This window comes from Centruroides sculpturatus, unplaced genomic scaffold (assembly GCF_000671375.1).
Source record: "Centruroides sculpturatus isolate CEXI.00-Female unplaced genomic scaffold, Cexi_2.0 scaffold211, whole genome shotgun sequence".
In the NCBI taxonomy this organism is placed as follows: Eukaryota; Metazoa; Arthropoda; class Arachnida; order Scorpiones; family Buthidae; genus Centruroides; species Centruroides sculpturatus.
The window spans coordinates 22873-42081 of NW_019384472.1; the positions used below are offsets into that span (position 1 = coordinate 22873).

General features: G+C 32.2%; 1 protein-coding gene across 2 annotated transcripts in view; it reads left to right on the plus strand.

Moving 5' to 3' along the window:
• Positions 1 to 9153, plus strand: part of LOC111621209 (gastrula zinc finger protein XlCGF57.1-like) — a 28666-nt gene extending 19513 nt beyond the window's left edge. For both annotated transcript variants that reach the window (XM_023363289.1, XM_023363290.1), the window contains exon 3: positions 7246 to 9153. In XM_023363289.1, the coding sequence (XP_023219057.1) occupies positions 7246 to 7877 (632 nt within the window). In that variant the 3' untranslated portion in view covers positions 7878 to 9153. The remainder of the gene's footprint in view (positions 1 to 7245) is intronic.
• Positions 9154 to 19209: the final 10056 nt, after the last annotated feature.

Genomic DNA, 19209 nt, shown 5'->3' on the forward strand with positions numbered 1-19209 from the left:
AAAAACGTGAATATCACGTAGATTAATATGTACCCGTAAGTCTCTGGAACAGAATACATACACCAGTGAAGCTACAACTACACAATTTATATTTTAAAAATATTTAAATTGACTTAGCATTCAAAACTTTCAAATTTCAAAAAACACAAATTTGCTGATTCACTACGGACAACTGTTTAACTGAAGTGAAACAGGTTTTCCCCTTGCTATGGATGTCCGTATAGTTCAGTTCAGCCATAATCTGCTACAGTTCGCCTTTATTATCAGTTCGAAATGGGGTGGTTCCATAATACCCTCAGTGTTCCATAATACCACCTTTTCCTCTAATAATAATAAATTAATTCCTACTCTCTTTGATAAAGAAGCTATGTAATACATTATAGAAATTTCAATTTTATCTGGAAGGAGTTATCTTAACCAAAATCCATAAGGTATTAGCATTTAATCAAGATGCTTTAAAAATATACACTTTTTAATAATGAGAAAAGACAAGAATCAGCCAATGATGGTGGTAAGTGTTTTCATTCTTAATTGATGAATAATAGTTTAACATTAGATCAGTATTACAAATGTTTATCTCAACTCTCAATAGAAAATTTTCAAATGATAAGTGATAACCTTACAATTTTTAAAACAAAAAAGAAACTAACTTATATTTACATAAGCTGAATTATATTGTTTTTGTGTATTAAAATTAAGCAAATTACATATATATAAAATATTTTAAAAAGTATTTAAAAATAAATTTGGTAACAATGTACATTTATTATACATGAACACAGATTCATTAACATTTCAAATTTGTACAAATGATGTTTACTATGATGTAAAATTATCATCATTGATTTTAGCAACTGTCCAAATTATCATGTTATAAAATGAAACAGTAATAAATTAGGATATTTTAAACATGAAACGTTATCAAAACTGATAATTGAAGTTTGTTCATTGAAACCCAAAATATTTTTGATAATCAAAATAAACAGCTAAAGGAATTTAAAAAATCTATTGTAAAAACTTTGAATCAAGATAAATAAAGCAGTTTTAATCAATACAGAAGTGTTAAGGTCTCAATACTATTTCAAATCAAATCAATTTATTAATCATAATAGGCCATAGGGTGTTATATCAAATTAACTTATATAAACATTAACAATAATCATGTAAAACTAAGTATCCTATAACTACAATACTCATGAATATCAGGTTTGTTATATAAAATTAGAAAGGCTGATTACAAAAAGGTTTTGCGAAATTATACAATTTGTATATCGTAGTATTTGCTAAATGAAATAACCGATACATTTGATTTTCCTCCTTAAAGGTATTTAGCCAATTTAGTTCACCATTAATTCTTAGTTTTTGGTGTTCCTTGCACTCACAAAACATATGAAGTTTAGTCAATATTTCTTCGCATCTTGGGCAGTATGTTTTCAAGAATTCATAAATTTTATTATTTATCATAATCATCTTTTTATTTAATCTAAGTTGGAGAAAAAATTTTTTTGATTGCAAACGGCATATTTGATAACATGTAGTTATTATTAAAAGGGTAATCCAGAATAATGCTATACCACTCTGGTTCTTTTTGGCTGTACATTTCTCCAATGTCTTGAGATAGAGAAATTTCCAATGTATTTTGGATTAGTTGAGTTTTAATCAGGTCACTAGTTTCTGATTTTATCAGCAGTGGAGTTATAGAAACACCAAAGTTGTTGACAATATTTGTCATTTTATTCATCCAAGAACTTTTTTGCGGATTTTGACAGGGTTTTTGAAAAATAAAAACTTGCATTTCGAAAAATCCTGTCAAAATCCGCAAAAACAACAATTCATAAGGTAAATTTCCATTATCTCTAATCTTGTAAAGAAAATTGATGAATCTTTTTACAAAGAAGGGAGTTAATTTGAACCTGTTAAGTTTTAGCCTAAGTGCATATCCAGGAAAGTTATATTCTAGAGTAAAAATTTTGCAGATGAATTTAATTTGAATTATGTCAAATTTTTTATAACTTGTAAGGCTCCAAGTTGGAGAAGCATAGCCTATGGCATTAATAATTATCGAGTTAAACAGTCTAAAGTGAATAAATATATTTTTAAGTTTAATTTGGGAGAACAACTTCACCATATTATTGATCAATAGGTTAGATTTGGAAATAATTTTTTTTATACTTTTTTTCGAAAGTTAGTGTAGGGGTCAGGACTATTCCCAAAATCTTGACTTCTTGTACTATCATAAGCTGTACGTTGTTCAGATAAAAGGATGTACTTTTTTTAGCAACTCTAACACCGTTTTGGAAAATCATTATTGAGGATTTGCTTGGATTAATTTTTAATTTTAATTTATCAAAATATTCATGAGCTTTTTTAATTTTTCTACGAAGAGCTGCAGCCGTAGGAGCAACTATCACAACATCATCAGCATATGATATGAAGTGAACTATTTGGCCATTAATAGAAAATCCATCGTCTTCCCGGTCAAAACATTCATTTATATCAAACAAAAAAATTTAAAAAGATAAGGGGACCAAGGGTCTCCTTGTAATAAACCTCTATCCACTTCCCATTAAAGTGTTTAATTTTCACATTATACTATTTAATTAACATCATCATCACAACAAAATATTCTTTTCTCCCTTTTATAATGATAAATTTATTTTAGGTATTGGCTTAGATGCAACATCATTTGGTCATTATAACTTTTATTTTTCATTCTTACCAATTCATTGATATTATTTTCATCACAATTTGCATATTTAATATTATACAAAAAAAAAAAAATCATTTAAAAACTTACTGAATGCATAGTGTTTATAGTAAAACATCCATGCATGAAACAACTGCATGCATAATGCAACATAAATTAAAATCAGCACAAAATATATGAATTCCTTGAAGTAAATTAAATACAACAATATCAGGATGCAATAAATAAATACTTTTATATTTATTTTAGAATTAGAATATTTTAAAAAACTAAATGAAAATATAAAATTCCAAGAAAGTCTTCCAAATGGGCAACAGGATATATTTTTAGTAATAATAATTAAGATATAATTAAATCAAATGAACAAAAATTAATATTCACAGATTCATCAATTGAATTGCCAAATACTTGTTATGGTAGATAGCTCCAAAATCTTCATAATGTTTAAAATATAATATTGTAATGGATGCTGGAGTAATTTACAGTGATTACAGAGGAAATATTGGAGTATTAATTAATGTATGATTTTGATAAAGATGACGATATAAAAGCTGAAAGTGCAATTTCAAAAATAATATATGAAAAAACTTACATCTGACTTTTATAGAAAACTTATCTAAATGCTTCTGTGCAAAATGCTAAAGAATTTGGTAAATGTATTAAAACATTATAAAATATTTAACAAAAAGTGATTAATGTATGTATGAATTCAATTTTATATATAATCATATACAATTATAACTACAAAATACATCTTTTACCATATTCATTCTAACCTCATAAAATTATATAATTATGTATTTAATTTATATCTATTGTAAATGAAAACATTTTCTATGTCTCTAATTTTGAATATACTCACTGCAAATGTTAAAATAAAATACTAAAAATTTCATTTGAGATTCAATAAATTTTAATGTGTACTCTGGCATATACAGGATGTTCCAAAAGTTTTCATACATACAAAGATAAAATGTAATTTTATTCTCAAAAGATTAAAATGTCGGTGTTAAGATTTGTGTCAGTGGATTAAGGCAACAGAAGGCATGGGTAATCTGCCAATGGGGTAACTTCTAGCAGGACTTCATATATGGAAACTGGATTCTGTTTGGGTATTAGACACACGAAGAAAATCTAGAACACTGCATGGTAGCCAGGCCCGAACCAATGATCAACTACCAGTTTTCAATGATTTTATTTATTTGGCCACTGGTGTGCTTGATTTGTGTCACTGTATAGACTTTTGGGACACTGTATTAATTTGCAGTATTTAGAATATCTAATATGTAAAGTTTCATTTTTACTTTTAGATTATTTCTGGAACATTGTCTTCATTACTTTTATTTAGATAACTATATTTGATAGATAAACAAGGAATTGTTTTCCTCGACTGTTGTTTCCTTTTGTATTTGAAAACAACACTTGTTCTGTCTGTGTAGCTCTAGTTAATTTCTTATCAGATGATCAATTTAGTTCATCAGTACTAGTAAACAGATCAATTGGAAGCTCATCAACTAAAATTATATTTTTGGCTTGATCAGATATTTCACTACAGTTTTCTTTTTGTATAACTAGAAAAAAAACTATAGTTTTCTGTAACTCAATATAAAATTATGTTAATAATTAAATACAAATGGCTTTAAAAATGTATTATAATAATGATATCTAACCACAATAAATTAAACAAACTATTAAAATATTTTTGCCAATAATTTTACAAGACAAATTCATGAAAACTGCTTATTTTGCATCTCTCTATTAATTTAAGTGAGTTTAAAATTGCATTTGGTTGCAGCTGATTCTTGATAGATAGATAGATGCTTGCACATTTCAATAAATCTCTTGTAGTGTTTATGAACTATATTTTGCATCTAATATCAAATATATATTAGTGCAAGACATCAATTTAAAAATATCCAGCAAGGAGTTGTGTAACTTTCATGGTAAAAACATTTAAAATTGCATTTGGCATCATCTGTTATGATATTTAGAAAACTTTTTAATTATAAAATGTAAAAACTTAATTTTGAAGATAGAGATGAGTTAAAAAAAAAATAAATGCTAATGAGTAAGATCATTAACTCTGACCGTACTCTAGATACCGCACATGATCCCCTCTCCCTTGACTTTTAACCACCAAAATTTAATAGCATCACTCCTCTAATATACAAAAACCCCTGCAAAATTTTAGGAATTTTTGGCAAAAGGCATGGGAGTTATTAAACTTCAAAGTGGGTGAACAAAATTGTGTCACCCCCCACACACACTAACATTCATACATACAGAAGAAACTCTCAAATTTTCTTTTGCATTACTCAATGTTTCCAGAGTCCAAAAGTGTAAAAATCTTGGGGTTGTATTTTACCAGTTTCTGTACTTTCCCTTTGTTATATTTAACAGCCAGGAAAGTAAAAATTTAATTAAACTTTCCTTTTCAACTCAAAATTGACAATAAGAACAGACCCAAACAGATTGTTTTAAGTAATTAAATTTTCTATAATTTTTATAGAAATTTCCATCTAGTAAATTACCTGTTAAAAGTTGTTGTAGAAAAATATTTTTAGGTTTTTAAACAATAAAAGTGAAATAAATTCAATACTGATTCTATATATGTATATTTTTTAATTTAGTGTGAATTTCTTTTGGGTTTCATCTTGTTCAGGCTATCAAAAGAGTTAAGCAAAGTTTTATCAAAAGCTTTGATTTCAAGGTCTCATTCACAAATGCTGGAAATCCCCAGAGGTTTAAAAATCTGGGGATTTGAGATCTAAGAGAACTACCAGACCACATTCCATGGGAGATTAAGCAATTGGCAAAGAAGTCTATCAGAAAGTAGTAACATCATCTAATACAAAAGGGAAATTTAAGTCATACAACTTACAGGATCTTGTATGAATGCCATCCATATAACTTTAATGTCATTACAAGTTTCTTTCTGTACAGTATCTTTTCGGACATACTATATTATGATTTTCAAGTTCCTCATTCTTTTAATAATAATAATCTAAAACTATCACTTTATTTATAAGATAGAAAATTCATTTCAATTGAAAATGATTGATTCTTACTGTTCATTAAATAAAAAATGAGAAAATAAATTCTGTACAATTCTAAAATACTTTAAAAGAAATTTAAGAAACTACTGTTCAAGATAGTGAAAGATATCTTGTGTTCATTTTCGATGATATCAACAAAGATATGAGAAAGATTGCTAATTAGAAAAATCAAAGAGATCCAACCACCATTATACAGTGTGTATATATATATATATATAAATAGATTGTATTTATTCTGTTTTAAGTGAAGTGTAACTAACAATTATTTATTGTGATGCTGTCACAATGCCAGACTGCAATTTCTAACCATCATTTAATTTTTAAAAAATTCACTCTACTTTTTAAATTCACTCTACAGACAGACATACTAACTTCCAGTCCAAAAACTGGAAGTTAGTATATAGTTAACTGGCCCCATGCTTTCCATATCTGGTCTCGATTTTAGCAGTCTTACCTCTGCACATCATACGACTGTTAACAATCAAGTCATTTCGATCATCTAACTCCATTTTTGAAATGAAATGAAAGACAGACAGACAGTGTGAATGTATAGGTCTGCAATTTGAAAATTGAACCCCCAAATTAACCCAGTATACATTAAATCAAACCATCAGCAGACTTTCATTAGATCCGTTGATTTGAATATTGTGTTACTACAGTCAGCGGCGGCCTTATCCATTGTGAGGCTCTGGGCGGCAGATCTTTGCAAGGTTCTGGGCGGCAGATCTTTGCGAGGCCCTTGTCCTTTGTGCAAAGTATGTGAATTGAAATAGTTGGCACTTATTAATATATACTGTACTATAAATTAAATTTATTTTATTGTTATAACTAATAGCCAAGGATAAAATAAAAAGTTTTAAATATCAACTTTTTTCTACTTGGTTGTTGCGCGAGGCCCCGGGCGATTGCCCTGTTCGCCACCCCCTAAGGCCGCCACTGACTACAGTATTGATCTTTAATCAGATATTGCTACAGAATCTTTCTTTGTCTACTGAGATACACTTTCAAAGCTTTGTTTTAAACAGCAGGTGCCAAAAACACACGTGAGGCATGACTTAATTGTTGTCAAAGTATGATGTACAGGGGAAGACTTGTAGACTGTGTTTAACTTATTTTGTTTTCAGAAGACAGTCACAAGAAATGATAGAAGAAAACATTAAACAAGGAAACATATTTCATGGAAATGAAGAAAAACACAATACTAAATGAAGATATTTTAAATTTATTTTTCAAATTATTTTCAGAAAAATGATGTAATGAAATCATTTGAGTAGATTGTGATCTTTAAATATTAGTTTAAGGAAACTTATGAGAGAAATGCAAATTTCATTTTTATCTGCACAAAAAACTTTAATGATACTTTAATAATTGCATGCTTAAATTTTAATAATGCATTAATTTTATATGTTTTATTGACAATAAATTGAACAGTTCTGGTCTTTAGATGTTGGTTTTGATATATTTATTCATCTTATTTAACAGGTTTCTCCCATCGTAAAACAAAGAACGGGAAATATCAGTGTAAAAGTTGCAAGAAAAAATTCATTTCTAAAGATGGACTTAAATATCACGAAAGGATTCATACTGGAGAAGGCCTGTGGTCTTGTCATTTATGTAATCGTGACTTCAGTTGTTCCAGCAGTTTAAATAATCACATCAAAATTCATACCGGAGAGAAATCCTTTACCTGCGATCACTGCAGACAAAGTTTTGCACTGAAAGGAAGTCTGATTCGACATCTCCGAACTCACACAGGGGAGAAACCGTTTACTTGTGAACATTGCAAACGAAGTTTTAAACAGAAAGGAAATCTGTTAACTCATCTTAGAACACACACAGGGGAGAAGCCTTTCGCATGTGAGTATTGCGAGCGAAGTTTTACACAAAAAATCTCTCTTATACAACATATTCGAAGTCACACAGGAGAGAAACCTTTCACTTGTGAGTATTGTGAACGAAGTTTTAGACTAAAAGCTAATCTGATAGAACATATTCGTGTTCACACCGGAGAAAGGCCATACTCATGTGATTATTGCTTACAAAAATTCTCCGTTAAATGTAATTTACTTCATCACATAAATAGACGGCATAACAATAAGAATCTTAAAGAATGATATTTTTTATCATGCGAAAAGTGGATAACAAAAAGTGGTGGACATTTCAAAAAATATTTAATACTCGTATTTAGATTTTATGATGTGAATAGAAAATGTTTTGTAGAACTATTTTTTAATAAATAAACGTTTAATTTGAATACTGAAATCCATTTCTATTAATCACGAATTCAGTATAATTAGAATAAGCAAATGGAGTCTTGTTTATCACAGTGATAAGTGTATTCTATTGTTTGTAGTTTACTTATCGTAAACTTTACTGTTTATGTTAAGTAAACTGCAAACAATTATATTTATAGAGAGCAACCAATTTCAATAATGGGCAACTTCAACACTCAGAATGCAACAATTCTCCACATCAACAATAACATATTTATACCTAACTTAAAAATGGCAACTTAAAAAATGCTTGACTTCAGAACTGTGCCGAAAGTTAACAATGGCGACTTCAATAATTCTCGACATAAACAATACCATACTTCAGTGATACCTAATTCATAATGCCCTACTTCGACAATTGCTGACTTCACCATATTGAAATTTCAATATATAATTTAAACAATGGCCTTCAAAAATGTCAGACTTCAACAATGCATGACTTAAACTGCGTCGTACTTCAACAATGCTTAAATTCTATAATGGAGATATCAAAAACAATGAACTTCAAAATTTCAGATACACAAGTTCAATAACATGTTTGACTATACCTTCCTTTAATCGAAGTGGAAGATCGAATCTCAAATGATGTCAAAGTATCGGTCTGTAAATTTAGAAGGAAAAAAATCCAACCGGGATGGAAAGTCAAGACCAGTTGATTAAGTCGTAGCTGGGCAAAAGTGTCATATTCGGGTAAAAGGTCACTTCCGGGTGGCTGTGTCACATTCTGTGGAAAGTCAAAATCCGTGCAAGGACTCAGCAGAAAAAAGGTTATATTTTCCAGCAACAAAACGACCTTTTTCACCAAGGCCTTTTATGCTCGACGGATGTTTTCATGATTTCTTTGGACTCTTTTCTGTGGAGTCCAGTCTCATGTGATCGTCTATTTCAGAACTATTGGATATCACTGCCCCAAATAATGGACACAGGACGAGGCACTGTTGTTCAGAGTTATAACAACCACCCGTTTGACATGGGGCATAGACGACTCCTCTGCATCTTTTGGAAACACCTGTATTACACGAGGCTAAGACGAGGCGCCATCCTCAGGCTCAGCATGGCCCAAGGTGTGCCACTCCTTCAATTCTTTGAAATTGTCCATTCTGCAAAGGAAATTGAGTGAATGTTAAAACAACTTGCATTAATTAAGAAATATTCCTATTCTAATCTGAATTTAAATTTCGAATGCAAAAATGATTGTTTTAATTCCTCCAAAGTCAGAAATGAATGTTATAATAAAATGTCTAGTCTACTACCGTGTTTCCCCGAAAATAAGACATCCGCAGAAAATAAGACCTAGCACAGGTTTTGCTGAATTGCGAAATATAAGACCCCCCTGAAAGTAAAACCTAGCGAAGTTTTTTTTTAGTCCTAACGGTCATCGACAGATAGTTGAAAGTGGCCGTTGGCTTTTTGAAAGTACAGCCACTGATTACGCCACACGGCATGATTTGCATAAGACTATGGCTTGGGAATCACAGATTTGCATAACGTTACGGCTGGTGATGGCTAATTGGTCGGCCGGGAATCACGCCACATGACATTTGCATAGTGCTACGGTTCGGTAAGCACTAATTGTTCATCGAGTCCGATGTTGACGCTATAAAAAGGCGACAGTTCGACACACCGGATATACGTCACTCTCGTCTAAGTTCGACTTGGGAATTTTTTTGTTCAATAATAAATGTGAATTCTTCTTCCTGGAAAAAATAAGACATTCCCTGAAAATAAGACCTAGCGCATTTTTCAGAGCAAAAATTAATATAAGACACTGTCTTATTTTCGGGGAAACACGGTATATAATGCTGAAAAACCGGATTCTTTCTTTTTGTCACTGTATTCCAAAAATGGCCACTAGGGACACCCCTAGCTATTACAGTCGACCCCCCTATAACACGGTAGATACGTTCCGGTTTTTATGAAATCCATTTTCTAAGAGTTCTTAAATACATGAGCCAATCACAGCCTGGCACGTATGCAGTTTACGGATTACGGCTGTTTAAAAGGTTTTCTTCCATAAAATTAATCAATTCTAGACTAATTTGACTCAACATTTCCAAAATACGTATAATTTTTTGGGAATAATCCATATAAACTGCTTTTTTTAAACTCTCTGCCCTGTGGGCACTAAGAGGGCCTCCTTTTGCAAGCTCACTATGGGTTCGGCCAGGCCCACAATGGGGCTGCCGGGTGGTGAGAGAGCCCCATTGTGGGCCTGGCCGAACCCAATGGGGCTCCCTCATATAAACTATGCTATAAACAAAAAATTGTAGGATTATTTACCGAGTGTGCACCGTTCGACGACGCCATTTCTTAAGCTTGTTTTCGTCGTGGATCGGCGCATCGAATGGCGCTCGCGTGCTTCCTGATAAATTATTTTTCTGCGAAAAATTCGTTGAACTTTGGAGACATCATTAATATAAATATAATTTTGATGGACGTTAAATAATAAATGGTTTTTAGTAGGTCCGCTGCTCGTTTAAACTCAACGGTTTGTGCAATATCCGCTGTTGGTCTCGATTTGCCTAATCCTGTCGCGACACGAGTCGGCGATGACGTTTTACCGAATTATACGAGTCTCTTTTAGCGTGTTTATACGAATACGGGCGCAATTTTTTCGCAGTCATATAGGAATCCGAACTATATGAACCCGTTTTATAGGGGGTCTACTGTATTTAAATTAATTTAAATTAACAATATAAATTATTTTATGTAATAATTGTAATTTAAATTATCGACTAAAACCGTTTATTCACATTATATTGTACAATCTTTTGGGGCATGATTTACACTTAATTTTTAAAAGTATAACATTGAAATTATTTTAAAAAATTTAAAACATTCACATTATATTAATTTTAATTTATTGGTAGTTAAAGAATGTAAATGATATGTTTTTATCTTCACGACTAGGTGCATAGATAGACACAGGGCATTTCTGCATCATCTTTATTCGAAATATCCTATAGGCCGATACGCGTTTTGGGCAAAAGCCCTCATCTGTCGGCATGACTTCCGGGATTTCTTGTAGGTGGTGTCGACACGTATACATTTCGTTTAAAATTACTGTACTTATTTACTGTACAGTTAAGATACTATTATAATTTAAAATATATTTACGATTAAAAGTACTATTACATTTAAGGTTTCTTGACTTAACATCCTTCAGAATACACAAATGTAAATTATAATTTTTTAAAGTATATTTTTAAAGAATATTTTCACAATAATAAAAATAAAAAAATATAAAACAAAAAGGAATTTTTTCATATTCTTATTTTAAACACGAAATTATATTATATGAAATATGTTTACCACTAAAAAAATGTTTTTTAATGAATTAAAACATTTTTAAACAGTTAATTACACTGGTCAGTTTTTGACGTCTTGAATAAGGGAAGTAGAATGGTTATGAAGGGTTTTGAATCCAAAAGTTAATTTTAACCCTGCGTAAAGCGCGCCAAAGATTCACGCACAGTTGTGCGCGCGGGGTGCTATATAACCCTCGTGTTCAAAATTCAATTTTTCAAAACTCATAGTTTTTTTCGCGATTTTTTCATTTTGGATGTTTGTGGGCATGTGTTTTTGATGTATTAGTGAAAAAAACTACTTCAAATATATCGATTTTANGAAAAAACACATGAATGTAGTCTTGGAAAAAGTGGAAAGACAAATTTATATGACATCGGATACATAAATCGTAAATTTAAGGAAAATAAATTATAGAGGTTTTTCTGTACCTCTTGCACCTCTCATTCATTAAATTTAGTTATAAATGACGCTACAAAAGTAACAGTTAATTTTTTAACATTATACAAAAATTGTACACGCTTTTTTCTACATCCCCTTACAGATGGGACATACGAAATCGTAATATCACTGGTTTAACATTGAAATCCGTAAGTAATATAAAATCGGAGAGCTGAATAAAACTATCAAATATTTTAACGGATTTTTTTAAACTCCTGTCAACTATACAGAACTATCATAAAAACATCATACCAGTAGATTTTTATCGTTTGGGTTAAGTTATAAATGTACTCTCAATTCACATAATGGGGCAAGGGCGGCCAAATATCTAGCTGGCAGGCGGCTAACAGCCCAGAACCAGTCCTGGATAGAATCGTTGGAAGCGTTATAGGCGTGTAGCTTCACGGGGTGAGGTTGGTGCTCTGTAAACCGCGTGCGCGAATGAGTGTAATCTGGCTGTTTGGAAGCTGACAATACAGCGCTTCCATTCCGCCACTAATATTCGAACATACAATAGCGATCTTATCATTTTTTTCACACGTAGTATAGAAATTTGTAATAAGATACATAATGCGGTTATAATAAAATATTAATTTTAATTATATGAAAATAATCGCGCAATATGTATTTATTTTTTTAGAAAATACAAGGAAAGTGGCGCTTCCACCGCTTTCAATGACGGCACGCCACTGGTTGGCATATACACCACAAGAAATTGTAACAACAAAAATAAAAATAAAACCTTTGTATCACCCACCCTGCACAGAACTTCCCGCCAGAACTTCGTTCCTCAGCTGACAGTAGTGAAGACAAATGGTTCTAAAGAATTCGTGACCGTCCCTTTTAGAACCAGAATGGCGATGTTCTTGAACGTTCTTCGCATTAAATCGGTGTGACTCCTAACTACTCTTATTCGAAATTTGACCGGGTTGGCTCTGTCCGAATCATCGAATATATAACAATAATTAATACTATCGTGAATAATTTTAATTTAACTTTTTCACGAATTATTTATTGTTATTAAACGAATTTTAAAAGGACCGAAAATATCAATACCCGAAATGCGGCAAGAAGTGTCTTGGAAAAGGCGATTTGGAAAGACACATTCGAACTCATACGGGCGAAAGACCGTTTAAATGCAATTTGTGCGAAAAAAGTTTTTCGGATAAGAGCAATTTGAAAGAGCATTCGGATGAAAAGCCGTTCAAGTGCAATTACAATGATTGTAATGATAGCTTTAAACAAAAAAAAAAAAGACTTGAAACAACACATGTATGCACTTCACCCTGATGAGATTTTATCTAAAGTAAATATTACCACAAATTTCTATATTTTCATTTTCGTTTTCATTTTTCAATTATCAAAGCGATAAAAGTTATAAAATAAACAGACACAATATAATTGTACAGGATAATATAAAACATTCAACATTAATCCATCATAAACATTTATAAAATGGGATAGACGTTATCCATAATAAAATTCCTCAGTGTAATTAATAAGCTATGATCAATGTAAATAATATAAAATTTTAATTACAACAATGTTCAATTATTAAGAGAATCATTCTTCACAATTATTTCTCTTATAATTGATATATATATATATTATGAAATCATAGTTTATAAAGTTTTTAATAAATAATTAAGATGAAGTATTTGCATTTAAAGAGTTAAGGATTGAGTTTTTATATATTGTGAATAATTGACTAAAAATTTATTTAATAATTAGATTTCACCAAACGACCCGAATATAATTAGCCGTAAATGTAACTTCTGCCGAAAAATATGTCCATATCCCGCTGCTTTAAGACTTCACTTGAGAACTCACACCGGAGAGCGGCCATTTTCGTGTAATTTTTGCAACGGTACTTTTGCTACCAAATATAATTTAGACAAATTTACGCGCAAATTCAGAATTTTTCCTAAGAGTTTCGAGTCCTTCGATAGAGAGCCGGTATCATAACGTTTATGCGTCATTTCATGTATCCTAAGTCAGATATTATAATTAATTTTTTACTTTTTAAATTATTAAATTCAATTTTACTTAAGACATTTGATAGTTTTATTGATATAACTTTATTTGTACTGAATGAAAATTAATGGACATCGAATTGTTTTCCTTTTTTTATTTTATCACATCAAATAACGTTTCTGCCTATTTATAATTTTCGGCATGCCCAAAAATTTTGGTCACGCCTTGCCCCTGATACGAGGTCTGTTCAAAAAGTATCGGACTTTTATTTTTTCCGCGTAAACCAATGATGCGCGGGAAGCCTCTTTCGGTGGAGTTGTGGAGGGGACAGTCATGCACAGCGCTGAATTTTCTCCCGCCTACAGGAAGAAAATTCGTTTTTTTAATAATTTAAGTAATTTTATTAACGAAGTCGTTGGCAGTCGGCCTATGAGTGAGGATATGTAGTGAGCTCTCGTCGGATTCCACTAAGTTGGAAAATGACTGAACAACGTGAGCAGCAATATTACATCAAATTTTGCCAAAAACCTTGGCGATACCCAGGATAAACCATTCGCAAGATTCAGCAGGCTATCGGGAACGATCCTCGAGGCAAAAAAAGCGCGGCAGGCCTGCAGCAATATCAAGGTCACGTTGACAGTTTTTTCGACTCTCGTGGGGTGGTGTATCGTGAGTACGCACCACCAGGCCAATCCATCGCAAAGGAGTACTACCAGGAGGTCCTTCGTCGTCGTTTCGATGCTGTGCGACGCAAACGACCGGATCTGTGGTCGATCAAAACTTGGCAGCTCCATCGTGATAACGCATCCGCCCATTCTGCGCATCTGATTCGGGCTTTCGTCGCCAAACACAACACTCCTGTTGTTCGTCATGCTCCGTACTCTCCCCACATGGCTCCGTGTGACTTTTGCCTATTTCCCAAGCTGAAAATGCCGCTAAAAGGAACTCGATTTTAGTCGAGAGAAGACATAGTGCGGAATGCGACGGAACTGGCTATTCCAAAAGATGCGTTCCAGTAGTGTTTTCAGCAATGGCAGGAACGCTGGGAGAAGGGTATACACTACCAAGGAGACTACTTTGAAGGGGATTAGGGTTTTGTACCTCAATAATCAATAATTGTATTTTTGCCGACCAAAGGTCCGATACTTTTTGAACAGCCCTCGTATTTATATACACAATACATATGAATAAATATGCTATATATAAATGAATATATGTGTGACAATGCCGAAACACAGAGATCGTTACGTTCGCGTTTACGCGAGAGCAGTCGCGTCTGTGGGATGGAGACCGCATGAGGAAGTGCACCCAACACAATTCTAACACTAACAAAATTCGTTTATTAAACTAGTTCTATAAAAGGGTACTTTCCCTAAAGCTTCTTCGCGAGCACCGAGTTGGAGAGAGAAAGCTTACATAACATCGCGAGTCGTTATAAATACCTGAAGCACTGTGTAAGGATTTCCAGATGGCTGTGGAGTCGTTGGGGAGCCTTGAGAATGTCTCTGTTGCCTTGGATGGCGGTTAAAGTCTATCGGAAGTTGAGATCCGTTGGTTCTTCATATGTGTTCCCGGAGAACACAGGATATTCGGGAGGAGCGCGCGGTGACGAGCGATGATAATAAATCCTTTTGGCTGGCACACACAGGGAATACTCTCGTGGACTCTCGACCCATCACTGTTCCTTAAGTTCTCTTCTTTATTTCCAAGTCACGTTGTTGTTTTCTATCAATAGTGAATTTTTAGTTGTAGTTTCCAGTGACACATTCTGAGTTCTCTAGAAAAGGAAACGATTCTGGGAAGAGAAATGCACTCATCCTCCGGTAATAAAATGAAAAAACTTTTTTTCTGAGATTTAAATAAATTTTCTTCTCAAAACGAAAAATGAATTTTCTTTCGGAAATTTTTGAATAAAATTGTTGGTTTTTTTTTTCAAGTCCGATCTCTCACATATGCATAAATAAATTCATTAACATATTTGCTTAGTATGCGTCAAAATTTGATTGTTTTTAAAATGTTCTCTAAGTGGCCATAAAGTAATGAAGTGTTTTTAATCGAGATTGAAAAACATTAACGAATTTTCGAAACACAAAGAGTTCATTTATGTATGGCTTATGTCATGCATGATGATATAACTGCACATTTTCTGATCACTTTTAGATTTTAATGGTTACTTTAAGAACCTTTCTCGCGTTTAGAACTCTGAAAACACACCTCATATGTTCTGAATACGATCCTATGATTAATTTCTCAATTATGTAATGAACGATTTTGGGAAAATTTTATAATATATTATAAAATAACAGACTTCTAGGGCCCCTCTTTTAAATAATTCCATTAAATAAATGTTTTACTCTATTTGTGAGATTAAATAAGCTAATTGTCGTACATAAAATATGTAATGATTTTACTCTCTCCACTAATTTTTGATTTTACCCTCTCCACTAATGTAATGATTTTACTCTCTCCACTTTTATTTTTTCCGCGTAAACCAATGATGCGCGGAAGTAAAAGTCCCTTAATTTCGTTGTCCTACGATCATTTTTCTTAATTTCTTTTAAAATAAGTATTTATATTTTAAATAACAAGAACAATAACTTTATAATATTTACTTATGAGAATTACGTAATTTTAATGATGACAGTTTTTCAATTTAATATAAAAATAATATAAAACTATTTTGCTGGATTAATCGTCGTCATTAATATTTTTCTTTTTTCAAAAAATTTCAAGAAAAAGCATCTATACAACAAAATGCTCTGAAGACGTCTTCTAATGAAACACCGTCTGCACCAGTAAAGACAAATAATGACAACAACGACGATGAACAATTTCAAGCACGCGACAAAGCCGATTATCCTGAATCGTCTGTAATAGTATTTCAATGTCATTTATGTTCCTTCAGCACTCGCTCGAATGAGAAATGGTTGGAACATAAGCAGTGCCATATGGAAGAAATTCCTTCCACTTGAACGGTAATTATTCCATTCATTCTTTAAAAATAAATCTTATTTTTATAAATTCACGTTTAATTAAATAGAATTGTATATTTTGACTTATCCATTAAATTTAACACAGTTTACAATTAACTGTTAAATGACGTATGAAATTCCTATAACCTAAAACAGGTGTAATTGATCACTCGTTGATCCCTTTCGAATGAAATGTCTTATATAGTTGAGATAATGACATAATAGCGAATGTTTCATATGAAGTTTATTCAGAACTTTAACCGCATAAAAATCATATATAGTGGGTGATCGGTTAACGAACAATTTCGCGAAAGATTTTTATGTTCGGACAAGGAACACCTCACAGAACAAACACAAGAAGAAGCAACGTAAAATAGTGAATACTGATTGGTCTTCTCTTCTCTTTCGGCAGCAATTCGAATCTTTTCGGAGCGCGGGAGACGTCGACATCGACGATCAACCCGGTTTATACTGGTGGGATAGTATTCTTCCGAACTTTGAAACTCTCCCTTGTAATTCCAGCCTTTTATTTTTCTGACAGAAACAATTCTTTTATAGTATTTGCCAGACTGTCGGCGGGCACTAGTTAAGTTTTGCGTGTGTTTTTATTTTTGAAAAGGTGACAGTATAGCAGCAAAGGTAGAGAGTGGGCAGAAGATGTCTGATGTTGCTGGACAGTATAGCTTGAACATGTCTACAGTAAGCCGCAGTTCAATCTTATCTAAAAAGATACAGTATAATCAAGAAGACAAGCAGCTAAAGGAGTACCAAAAATCACACCTGAAATATAAAGAACATTGAAGAGTTCATAATGGAACCTGAAACGGATCTGACGACAGAAGAACGCGAAGAACTCTTGAATGAAGAACGGCAAGAAACTCGGCGAGACACGATTTCTTATGAAAAATAAGATTAATGCCAATATCTGTTATTAAAGATCTTCTGAAGAAGTAGGAGGCTTCAGAACAACGGTCTTAGAATGGCATCCAAACCAGGTTGAGGTTAATAGGCTTACTTCTAAAAATCCTCAAAAATAGAGAAAATCAATCGACATTAGACAGATACTTTAACCTTCAAAGACGAAAAAAACCTAACAAAAATGAAAAACCGTGTACCGGCGATTCGTAGATGAAATAAAACAACTTCATTAACAGTACTTTATCCACCAACATCAACGTCATAATGAAAACCGTATGTCAGCGTCAGTATGAGGAAAATTCATAAATGAGTTGTTAATCTTATACTCAGCAGTTTATATGACCCAGATTTTCATAATTCCTGCAATTTTCTAGCGTTCAGCGCCCTCTATCGACAAAGATTTGAACTATTTTCTTTTTTTCTATACAAAAAAAAATCCCCATTCGTGAGAATAACTTTTACGCAATTTTTAAACGATTTACAAATTTATGAGACACCCTGTATATACGTATTTTTATTATTACATGTAAATAAACGTAATGAGAATATATATATATATATATATTTATGTTTTGGTGTCTAGAACGAATTAATCAAATTCCCATAAAAACCTATGGTAAATCGATAATCGGTTAACGAACAATTCGGATAGCGAACAAACTCTTGGAACGTATTATGTTCGTTAACCGATCACTCACTGTAGTTTATAGAGTTGTAAGAAACCCTAATTATGTCTCTCAAACAATAATATAAATGACAGAAACTTGATGTATATTCCGAAACCGTGTCTTCTTTTCTTTGATTAATTTGTTATTACTAGACTAATAAGTGCATATACTGTACTGACAAATAAGAAATCCCGGCAAATAACAAATTCCCGAATAAAAGGTGATGATAGAATTACCAAGTGTCTGTATATGCACCTAATGATAACAAATTAATCGACAGAACCTTAGGTAAACAAATGACTGAAGACAACATCTGTTCGTAATAGTGCTGTATCAGATGTTCGCATCGAATATTAGCTACAAATAATAATTGAATCACTTGATAAACATTATTGCAAATTACAAAGACCGAATGAATATATTTTAGAAAAAGTATTGAAAATGAACAGCCCAATATGATTATCCCTGATTCGTCAATCTAAGTACAGCTTAGTGCCGAAATGATCAGTTTTTCTACAACCAAGAACACGGAAAAAAAGTGATGAGAAAAAGTGAGCCAATACAAAAGCAAGATTACAATCTCAAGCCACTAAATTAAAAAATACAGTAGAGCATCGATTATCCGAAAGTCAATCATCCGAAAGAATTCCAGTCGGCAAATTTAAATTTTCGCCAGTGCTGTGGCGCTGCAATATTTGGCTATGTCTTGGGCTACTCAAATATTTTACGTTTTTGATACTAAATTAACTTCTGAAGTATAATTTTTTATTGTTTTTATATTTTTCAATATATTTATTTTGTTTGTACAAAATAAAAAAATAATTTTTAACGATACAATAGTCTTCGTTATGCTTAACATCGACGAAAATTCAACGCGAAGCGACACGCAACGGA